The 12,100-nt window shown below is 33.5% G+C and overlaps 1 protein-coding gene across 1 annotated transcript in view; it reads right to left on the bottom strand.

The window, feature by feature from the left end:
• Positions 1-12,100, bottom strand: part of LOC149373232 (uncharacterized) — a 75,413-nt gene that overhangs the window by 50,508 nt on the left and 12,805 nt on the right. The window contains exon 2 of the mRNA XM_089597791.1: positions 11,769-11,855. Within this exon, the coding sequence (XP_089453917.1) occupies positions 11,769-11,855 (87 nt within the window). The remainder of the gene's footprint in view (positions 1-11,768; positions 11,856-12,100) is intronic.

Genomic DNA, 12,100 nt, shown 5'->3' with positions numbered 1-12,100 from the left:
GACGTCATTCAACGATTCCTTCTAAAGTACGTAAAGTTTAAAGAATTAGGGTTTGAAAAAATGGGGTAGAGTTTTATTGGAAATGCATAGTACTAGCCAAAAACTTACCGCCAAGCTAAGGTACCTCCCATACAAACTCCGAAACAGCCGCTACTTTACCAAATGTTTTTTTACAATTATATATGCTCGAAAACTGAGTGGTGGCAATTTTCGGCATATATAGGAGTGCTATTTTATTAATGCACAACGTTCGCAAAAAAGGTAATTTACCCTCCTTATATATGTAGAAAATTGCCGCCACTTAGTTTCCGAGCATATATTATTGTAAAAAAAACATTTGGTGAAGTAGCGGCTGTTTCAGCGTTTGTATGAGAGGTGCCTTAGCTTGGCGGTCAATTTTTGGCTAGTACTATGCATTTCCAATACAATGCCCAACGTACACATAATATGAAAAACAAAAACTCTATTCATAGCGATTGTTTACTGTGTAAGATTTTAAGGCAAACAGTTGTAGAAACATTTATAATTTTAAAATGAAGATACCATTAAAGCCAATAACATAACCTCGATATCATCGTGTCAATTGAGTCAAACCAAAACGAACAGAGCTGGCTTATATAGTGACGCGAATATGACATGAGTAACTACAATTGACATCACTGTATGTTTAAGATTACATGACATATATTTTTGTTTTATTTACTACAATACAATAAAACTATTGAGATTGGAACTAAGCTGACACGCCAATTACAAATGTAAATTTACATAAGGTGATGAATTTTAATAAATTTTTAAAGCTGCGAGACTAGGCTCTGTCTAAGAGTGGGTATAGGCTCCGTGCACGAAAACACCCAGCGCCAACTTGTGGCTCAATGGTGAGTCCGCGTAGTTAAGAGAATACACGGCGTAGCATGGTTGCGCCTTAAGTCAACAATTTTTGTCATTAATATCAAGATGCTTTCTTGTAGCCCGATTATCTTAATAAGAATCCTTAACTCCTTAACTTTACGTTGATATTTTTTTCAGCATGAGATTTTGCTTTAATAAGTTGTAAAAGAGACATATGTTCCTTTATTGCTCGTAGATGTAAGCTACATTGCATGTGTTAGTATCACTAAGTGTTCTAACTGTTCTCAGTTGTCTGTTTTCTTTTTTATCTCTCTCACACACTTCACTGACACATGCATTGTAGCTCACACGTTCAAGCGACAAAGAGATATACATCTTTTCTATAACTTATTAAAGCAAAATCTCATGCTGAAAAAAATATCATCGTAAAGTTGAGGAGTTGGAGATTCTAATTGAGATAATCGGACCATAAGGAAGGATCTTGATATTAATGAAAAAAATTATCGACTTTAAGCAACCATGCTACTCCGTGAATTCTTGTAACCATACGTGTACTCAACAGCCACAAGTTGGCGCTGGTGTCTTTGTGCATGTAGTGAGCTTCGAGGGAGTGAGTGTATAGTCTTGGGATTTTAGTCATATACTTGTATATGTGTATATATCCATACATATATATGTATATCGTGACGTACATATATATATATATATGCTAAATGCTGCGTTTTCAAGCTCACGCCTTTCTCCATGAGCCTCAAATGGCGGATATTGTCTTCTCACTCCCTCGAAGCTCACTATGTGCATGGAGCCTATAAGGGACTGTGGCTGAAGTGGCCGAAAGTCATTGATTGGCTCCACCATTTTGAGGACTAACTGAGAAAATAACAAGCCAAGCGGAGATGAGTGTGAATCTGTGCTTCCCTCTTCAAGTCTCTACTACTTCTTTCATCTATGCGATCCCGAAAATGGCGTCTTCAGCCTTCAGCCACACTCCATTATACCCACTCTATAGGCCCTTCTATAGTATTGCCCTTGATGTTTCTATCCTTAAACTGTCTGGCGAACACTTGAAGCTCCGAGAGTAGACTCTTGAGTTCCGATCCCTGCAATTACTTTAGAAATTTCCAATTTTTTTAATGGAGAGCTGTGGAACATGCCCTTATTATGATTCTAATCATTTATATAATAAACAACTTGAACAGTTGTAAAAGTGTATAATATACAGTCAATAACTCATGAAATCCCCAAAAACTCCTGCAACTCTACACTTTTCTCTCACCAAAGGCGCTGCTTTCGTTTTTCCCTACGACCTTCAAGAACTTGCCTATAGCGAATCCCTCGGTTAACCGAAATAATTGTAGAAAGCAAGGTTTGAAATATATATTTATAGTGCGCTTAATTTTTTAGATCAACGCATATTCCGATATTCTTTCAGGATCTTCTTTTAGGATTACTAGCTAGTTTCAACATTTTTTTTCCATGCAGGTGGCGCTGTTTCAGATTGTTGCCCAAAGCGAATATTCGACGTCCCAAGAATACTTTATCTGTCGCTTGATCTGTTGTTATATTTTTTAGTGTTTGTTTAGAAATACAAAAAATTCGGTATTATAACATGTTGTAAAAATTTTTTATGAATTTTTATTATTAGACCAGTATTCAGTTAGTATTTCATTATTCGGTATTTTTTTTAATGTGATGGTGTGATTCGGAAATTATTTATTACATAAAAATTTTGATCAGCAACTTTTTTTTCATCACTCTTCACCGTACTGTTGAATATTTCGGTACATATAAAATACATAAAATGAACTTTTTACGTATGTTCCATTATATACAATTTTACTTATTCCTTAGTGTCCATTAGATTTCTGTATTCGGCTACAGTATATTCTGCAAAACTTCAGTTTTTATAATAATCGTTCGTCATAATTCCCACTATGCAAACATATCTTTGGCAAAATTTACCCCACCCAATCAGATGATAATATTTTTATAAATTTTCTCGTAGAAATGTTAAACAACATTCATGAAGGCTTGCCACCTCATAAACTTAAATTAAAAATAGGTACAATAGAAATGTTAATTCGAAAATTGAGTATATCAGACGGATTGTGTAACGGTACGAGTGAGTAAGGTGGGTAAGGTGCTGGACTCATGTGCAGGAGGTTAAAGGTTTGAATTCCTTTAGTGGGAAATGTTTTTTTTTTTTTTTTTTTTTTTTTTTTTTTTTTTTTTTTTTTTTTTTTTTTTTTTTTTTTTTTTTTTTTTTTTTTTTTTTTTTTTAGAATTGTAAAAGAAAAAAATTCAAAGTTAAAGAAAAATTGCTGTAGGAAAATAAAATTAAATGCCTGGGAGTGTGAGGGGAAATGGTGGATAGGTGGGTAGAGGTGTGGAGAAGAGTAACACGGCACAGTTGGCAGATATACATATATAGTGGGGAGAGGGAAAGTGTGTAGAGAACAGTAGGTGAGGGGGACGGAGAAAGGGGGGGAAACTTGAAAGGAAGAGACTTCGGGTGAAACCACTTCCGTTTCCAAAAAAAAAAAAATCTGTCGGTTTTAAAATTCCAGCCCCCCAAGTAACGCGACATAAAGAACTTCGTTCTAATTAAAAATAGGCACAATAGTAATGTTAATTCGAAAATTGAGTATATCAGACGGATTGTGTAATGGTACACGATTGCGAATTACTAAATTACTGAAGTATAACGTAGAAGGCGAAATAGTAACGGGAGAAAAAATTGGTAATAGTTTTCATTTCAAGAATTACATTAAATATTGGAAATACTTCATCATTACCTTTTATTTTATGTAGAAAAATTTTCCCATTAGTTGTAGCATTTGCTATGACTATAAATAAGTCTCAAGGTCAAAGTTTTGATAATGTGGGATTATACTTAAAAAAACCTTTATTTTCTCTTGGTCAATTATACGTGGCTTTATCAAGATGCAAAAATAAAAATGAGATTTTTGTTCAAGTCAATAGAGAAAACAGTTTAGAGATTGAAAATATAGTTTGAAAACAAATTTTTGAATATAATAATGTATCTCAAATTCATAACATGATTTAATTATTATTTTTTTATGTATAGGTAAAATTTATTAATTAATAATACAAATCATGAATGTATATTGTGTTCATCTATTGTACCAATTTCAGCATTAATTTAAAACAGAATAGAAATGGACGTAAGTCTTCGTGGTTTAATCAGGCTTTATAAGATGACTCATAAAGTGATGCGAAACTTTCATTGTTTATATTAAAGATACTCTAAATTTAACTTAAGTTTATGTACGTAAAAAGAATAATTGTGTATTAAAGGAATATATAAGTGATGATGATATAATAATAATGCACACCAATATATGTGTATATATTATTTGGTTTCAAAATATTGTTCACTCTATATAAATTGGTTTTTAAACCTACTTAGTTGTATAAATAATGATGTTTTGGGCAACAACCCCCTATAATTCAATTAAAGGACTTTAAATTTCTTCTTGACGATGAAATGAATCATGGCGATCAGACAGTTTTGTCCAAAGATAGGTAAAGAAAATCGGTTGGGGGCTGTGGGGGGTTTTGAGAAACACTACGATATGTCAAAATAAGCAAGAAAATAACGGATTTTTACCTTATTTTGTTGGGGGGTGGTGGGAGGAAAATGGGGGCGGTGGGGGGTTTGTGTGGAATGCCCCACTGAGTTAACTATATAATATAGGAAGATATACATATACATATCATTTGTATTGTTCTTGATAATTGGTCACACGCCCCTTTCAGGCTAAATGACTGAATCTTTAACTTGTCACCAAAGAACATGTGTCCGTATAGCAAAATCATCGGTTTTCCCAAATACTTTTTTGACATTATTTATTTGGATATCTAGCGTTGCAGAAGAAAGATATTAATATGATTTAAATAATTATTTTTAACTTTATTTAAAAGGTTTCATAAAAAACAAATTATAAACAACTCATCAAATCACTCCATTTTATTTTCGAATAAGCTTAATAACGAGATGATTTGCTGAATTACTATAAAAATGAATAACTGACAATCTAAAACATTTTTTGAATAACAAAAGTTTCATAAGATTCTTATATTTACTTGTAAAAAAGGTCTCTTGCGATTTCTGGTTAGACCTTCAGTTTTTGCAAAAGAAACGAAGGTTTTTCTGTACTCAGATATGGTAACTTGTGACCGATTACATTAGCGATAATGTCCATATTTATATACCATATTCAAACTGAATAAGGATAAAAAAAAAATTTCATTATGAATAAACGTTGTTTATTTTAGTCACTCAAAACCAGCAGATAAATCTTGACGAGCACGTTTGGAGCAGTGTCTCCAGTAGTGCTAGATTTATGTAACAAGAAAAAAAACATTAATTATTCTCAATGGCGATTAGTTATACAGAAAGCCATTGAGTATATGCTTGAGGTACTAAATGATTGTACAAGAAAAACAGCAAGGAAGATTGCTAAGCTTATTTGCCAAAAGTTTTCCAATACTTTTAATGATGGAGCCAATATTAATCCGACTTGGGGCGTTGGTCACGAGTCCTTAAAATTGGAAATTTATAATGCTGCTCTGTAAAAACGAGGAAAAATTGAAAAAAATGAGAAAGTAAAAAGATTAGTTGATACAAATAATGTTGACAGTGATGAGGAAGACATCGAAGACAGCAAGCGGAAAAATGAAAATACAGTTGAATGAATTCGGATGCGTTGAATATGCGCCTTTAATTCCTGAAAATGAAAGTAGTGAATCTCAAGAATCTAAAAGACTTGAATTAGTACTTGCATTTCAGTCGGGAACAGAAAGTATAAATTTGCAGCAACTGTTTTTTGATACGTACCCTACTGTACGAGCTTTATTGAATGCACGTGATAGAGATTTAAACCAGATAATCGAAAATTGGCCATACCTAAAAACGCAAGACTACATTGAAATACACTGTTCACATTAACTTGGTAAAGACGTAGCTGACGTGTGAAAAGATTCGATGACTAAAAAAATGAAGCCCATGAAGTGTTATTTACAGTATAGAGATATGAAACCCGATCTAAAAAATGAAGTTAATGTAATCGTTGAAAAATTTAGGCTTGCTATGATAACTACGAAAGATAAGACCCCTAAAAAACTTGTCGTTTTTAAGCTGCTATGCCATTACTTCAAAAAAAATAAATCACGAATCTGGAAAATTATTAATGTAAGTAAAATGCCAACAATAGATTGAACTTAATTGATTAATACATTCTTCGTTCTGTTTTCAGAAAGAAGCTGATGAAAATGAGATCTGCGCATCGCTTAATGAACCTTACCCTCTGCTGATTATTTGAAGTACGACACACAATTCGTGGAATGTAGTTAATTTTGAGAGTAATCATTTTTTTTACAGGAAAATCACTGTATGATAACACTGCCAAGTGCAGAGTGGTTGTTAATCGTCAGTTCTCAATTGACAGCAAAGATGCCATCACTGGAATTTTCATAACATTTTTAAGCTATTACTATTTTGGATTCTGTTATCCTCCTGAAATCTCGAGTACATTAGAATTCATACAAAAGTACTACTTTTGCATTTTTAAATGGTACTTTGCTCTTATAGTTTTAAATGATTATTTGTATTTTATTGTATTTTAGAATTATGTTTAAAATTAATCCTTCCACTGGTACCAAACGAGATCCTAAAGGAAAACGCAGAGTAGCGAATCATGATTCAAAAGTATTTACTTTAATTAAAAATATTAAAGAATTTTCATCAGATTTTTCTATAAATTGAAACAGCCAAAATAATACAAGGCATATGTGACTATAATATAAACTAATGTAAATGTAAGCTCTTTATGATATCAAACATGTCATTATATTACATGTAAAATCAACAAAATAAAAAAAAAATTTTACTGTACGACTAAGTGTAATCATTTAAACAATGAAGTGCTGAATGTTGTGTCATCTAAAAAACGTTTTAATAGCCATGCTCCAAAATTCCAAGTTTTTTCATTTAAATTTCCTTAAAAAACGTTTTAACTGCTAAATTGATTATCAGTAAACCTCTTATGCTGTCATTGTAAGAGGCTAACAATACTATGAAATATATATATTACCACTTGTTTTACTTAGTGCATATTAAATTCAGTGCACATGCAGTATTTTGTTTTGATTCTGTTGTATGTGCTCTGATTCATGACATCTTAATTATCAGCACCAGAAATAAATGATTTTGATACAGATACATGTCTTATGCACACTCAACAAATAATACACGCGCTGGGATTAGTTTTCGGTGCTGTAGCATTGATTTTTATGTATTACACCACGATTCTTAGCACTGGAAAAAAATGTTTTATAACTATCTTCGGAATCGCGATTGTAATGCATACGAGATAATAAGTTCACGGTGGTATATATTGCATTGGTTTTAATGAATTGTACCACGATTTTAAGCACCAAAAAAAAACAACACTTTTTAGGCATAATTTGAATTTTTCTCCTTTGTATGCGGAAAGTAATGCACGCGCTAAAAAAGGTTATTAGTATTGTCGCATTGATTTTAATGTATCGTACTGCGATTTTAAGTACCACAAACAGATATTTTTCACACATGTTCTGAAAATTTTTCCTTTACACATTAAAAGTAATGCACGCAATGAAATGAGTTTTTAGTGTTTTCGCATGAATATTAATGTATTGTACTTTACTTTTCTGAATTAATTAAAATTTGTTTTGATGCATTTACTGCAATCTTGTGTTGTAGGTGTTAAATTTAATGCACGCACTGAAATTGGTGTTTAGTGTTATTTTATTGATTTTAATGCATTGTGTCCTACTTTTCCAATAACCAATAAAAATTTTTTTTTCATTTATTGGAATTTTTGCATTGCAGACGTTAAATTTATTACATGTGTTGAAATTGTTTTAAGCGTTGTTACATTTACTTTTAATGTATTTCCGACAAATTTCTTAAACAGCATGAAAAAATTTTACATTATAGGGATGAAAAAAGCTTCCAGTACATTTGCATTAAAATTAATGTAGAACCATCTAACAGTGTAAATTACGACTACTTTAACGCCGCAATCATAATCATTATTTAACAGAAATGTGCAGAGTGATAAGAAATGTAAACTTTTGGCATTATACTTAAGCTTATTGTGTATAATTTTGAGATATTGCATCTCAAACATCCTGGCATTGCTTATACTTTCAATACTTAATATATACCAATATGTTAAATAGCTACATTAAGTATTTAAAGTATAAGCAATTTAAGTACTTTTGAGACACAAAATATCTCATGATTAAAAATTTACACATATACATACATAGGTTAAGTTGTTTTTCTTTTATTAAACGATTGTCATCATGATTTGTTTACTGAATCTAGCAGCTCTCTTGCTCTGACAGATTAACTCTATTTTTGTCCCTTGCTTTAATCAAATTCACGCATATATTTATTGACTGTAAAAATGCTTTAAGTTTGGTTATGTACACGGTTATTTAGGTTACCTAAAGAGGACCAACTGTACGCCGCATTACTTTGCCTCCGTAGGTCCACTGTAGGATCTGTATAAAGATCCTCACGAACTAAGGAGGTATACTCAATAGATTTCTGTTCGGGCAGTATCAAAAAGGTTTAGAAAAAAGAGAAAATACCGTCTTGAAGGTTCCATCTACGAATCAAACGTAACATTCAAAAAGCTCCGCCAAATCGTATAAGCCAAATTTACTTCCTCCTAATATCTGCGCGTACCGTGCTGGTACTTATTCTAAGTCAGTCAATCGCAAAGAATTTGGAGGCAAAATATTGAAATGAGTAATCGAAGCTTAGTTACTAAAATTCAATTAATCTATAATTTCTGCTAATACTTCAAAAAAGATTACACAAAGTTAATGCAAAATCTTACTAATATATAAAGCAAAGTCGCTAAAACCGTTGTAATGGCTAACCGCGAAAACTACTAAACCGATTTTGCTGAAATTTTGCACACTAATTCATGATACTTCCTAGATGGTTTTATTATAGTTTTTATCTTAAAAAATAAAATAACAATAGCAATAAATGAGCTCAACGTTTTGCAAAAATACGCCAGCTTTTCACTTTAGTTTAGTAAAATCCGCTAGGTGGCGTCGACCTAAAATCGGAGCTACCTGCAACATAATTAAATAAGTGTGGTTTTAATAGGCCAGAGCGTCTTGATAGTGGTGTTGTCGAGTTTCGGCAGTTCAACGAGCTGTTTAAAGAATGATGATGATAGCCCTGCAGCTGGGTATCGCGGTTACGGACGTCACTCTTCTCTAAGGGGGAAGGGACCTGAGTATCCATTCACCCTGAATCTCGATAAGTGCGATAAAAAAAAAAATTAATTCCAACCGATGCCGTCTTTGGCGTGATACCAGGAGACATATCTAGCCAACGCACAATCTGCACCAACTCTTCAGAGTTGTGTGGCAGTCCCACCATCCCACCTGGTGCAGTAAAAGAATTTTTGACTAGAAATATAAGCAAGGGAAAACCGCTCTAAGGGGCACGGGCAGCCACAACGGCTACCTTCTTGGTCGTCGAGCTCATAACGCGCTTACCCACATGTTCCCGTCTAACGATGAGCGGTTGGTTATCCAGGTAACAACCCGAGACAAGATATTCTTTGGTCAGCGGCGTACCTCCCTCCATCACGTAAGAATCAAGTAACCCATAGCTAGCTCTTCATTATCAGGAATAATAATAAAGAATAGCCTGGAAGTTTCACCACTGGCGCTTTTTAGGGCTATTATAAGTGTTTACGTTCCCTACTTAACCATCAATTTCATCGGTTCTTTTTAGGGGCTACCTAAGTGTAAACTACCTTGCCAACAAATACATTTTTATTACCATTTCCGGAAGCGATTCGTCATCTAAAAGACTATATTAACTAAAGACGGGCACTATTAAACCAAGTCAGCTATTCATTGGCAAACGTCACCTGCGGAGTTGTTCTTCGCAAGGCTGGAAAACCCGGTGACCGACGACCCTATATTACCCTCTCGACTCTAAGCATTTAACCAAGAATCACTAATCCTCTCCAAGGTCTGCGCTGGGCAAACGTATAACAGCTATGAAGGAAAAAAAACTTGAGCCAACATGACAGCCTCCACTGGACAAGTATTACTTACCAATCTCCCCATCTAAGATAACCAAAACAACTAAATCTGCAATTAAAAAAGGTGCTTTAGACACCAACGTCTTTGACGTTATACCAGGAGACGTTGGGAAAGAGCACTACAACTAGCCCCAAAGCTTCGGACTTTGTAATTTTTCTCCCAATCAGTCTGGGTCTTTAGCAGCAGGCCAGAAAAGATCACCCTGACTGGGGTATCGAGACAGTCACAATTGCTGTTAACTGCAGTCAAGAAAGAGTTGACTTAAGAAGCTCACCGGTATTTTCTAGGGCCATCGGACGTCGAACTATCTAGCCGAGAAATGTATTAAAATTAACAAAGTTGACTGAAAATAGCCTTTAGGGGTCATAAAAGTCGTAAGCATGCCAATAGTCGCAAAAGGGTATATTGGAAAGAAAACTTCAAATGTATCTAATGAATACAATTTGAGGCGTCAAGAAACTGACGCAGAAAGTTTATAGAGATTGAAACAGCAGCGTCAAAATCGACAACTAAAGAGTCCATTACGTGAGAGATCAGCTTTTCATTGTACCCTCACAGCAATCTCTGAAATCTTTAAAGATCCTACTTCAGATTTTTTAATGAGTAGAAATTGTATTTGTGTTTTTGTGGTAATAAAAATGTAGGGTTTAAGTTCCAGGAGTTTGTTGCTCTGGTAATAAAGTTGTAAGATATGAGAAAAAAAAAATTTTTTTTAATTTAAATTTTTTGGGGGTTTAAAATCTTAACAGATTTAAAAAATAGCCGTTTTTGTGAATTACACGGGAGAAACTGTAAATCAACAACTTCTGATAGCCATCGATTATTTTATGGGATAAAGAACGCACGGTACTTTTCACCATAATTATTCTTTTGAATTTTTACACCTTATTATTTGACCAAATAAACTATATGGATTCCGAAAAAATATGTTTTTAATAAGAAGATTTTTGTTCTGAGATGTTTTGGGAATATGTGTAAGATTTCTAACTGAAAATGTTTCACAATACAAGTCAAAAAACTAAGGTGTTTTATTTAGTAAGTCTCGGGCGAAGCCGAGATGGGGGGCTGCTAGTTTATATATAATTGTATAGCGTGTAAACGTTAAATATAAGCAGAGGGCATTTCTGGATGTTCACAGCAGTTCCTTTATCCTAGCCACATTCTTACAACTTCCACAGCTTCACGATTAGGGTCATGGTTGTGAGGAAACTAATCGATGCACTTATGAACAGCTATGTTATAAGGATCCATTATAGTTTCCATTGTAATTTGCGCTCTTTAGTCACCTTTGTCATGTCAATTCCAGTATAAACGATGGTTTAAAGCTGATATTTATAATATAGATATCCGTAGGTGCGTAGGAAGTTAACATTTCTTGATTGTACTAGTCTAATCAGTGCTATTTCAAAAATTATCATTAAACAGAAATTTTGCAATAAACTTACGACATGTGAAACACAAACACAGTTACCCTATGACATACATTTTCAGTTCGTAAATATTTTTGGGACAACTTTTGGTTGAAAACAGTGGGTTTTGAGAAGAACGGCATTGAGAAACGTGTTTTGAAAAAAGCGTTCTCCTACCAATTTATCATTTCTTTCATTGGCCCCAAGGGGTGTCCGACACATGGAGCTCATAATATATAATATATAAGCATACATTTCGATGTACATGCTAACGTTTACACATCTATGCGCTGCAATTGTGATTTATGAAGAGTTTTTATGTAATTTGCTCAAAAATTTGTAAAAGAAGCTACGTACCATTATTCGCACGTTTGACAGGTTCTTCATGGTCATCTTGCAAATGTAGAGATTTACGTTTATGAGTTGACTTCTGTGCTGGTGCCACTGTGGAGCAAAAACAAATTAAATATAAGTTAATTACATCAAGTTTGAATAAAAAAAGTAATAGAAAATGTGTATGGTGCATGTTTGGAGTTAATGTACAGGTAACCTTTTTCTTAAACTCACATTTCTCTTGGCTCAACCTAAACGAAAAATATTTTTATCGTTACGTCAGCTGCAAGCTAAATTTTTTTTGTGTATAATTAGGATAGGCATGTTCTTAAATTAGGTAGAGCTGTCAACAATGT

Source organism: Copidosoma floridanum, unplaced genomic scaffold (assembly GCF_036245765.1).
Source record: "Copidosoma floridanum isolate Cflo_tuat_1 unplaced genomic scaffold, Cflo_Japanese_pri ptg000035l, whole genome shotgun sequence".
In the NCBI taxonomy this organism is placed as follows: Eukaryota; Metazoa; Arthropoda; class Insecta; order Hymenoptera; family Encyrtidae; genus Copidosoma; species Copidosoma floridanum.
The sequence above is the reverse complement of the archived record's forward strand: the minus strand, read 5'-3'. Positions and strand labels throughout refer to the sequence as shown.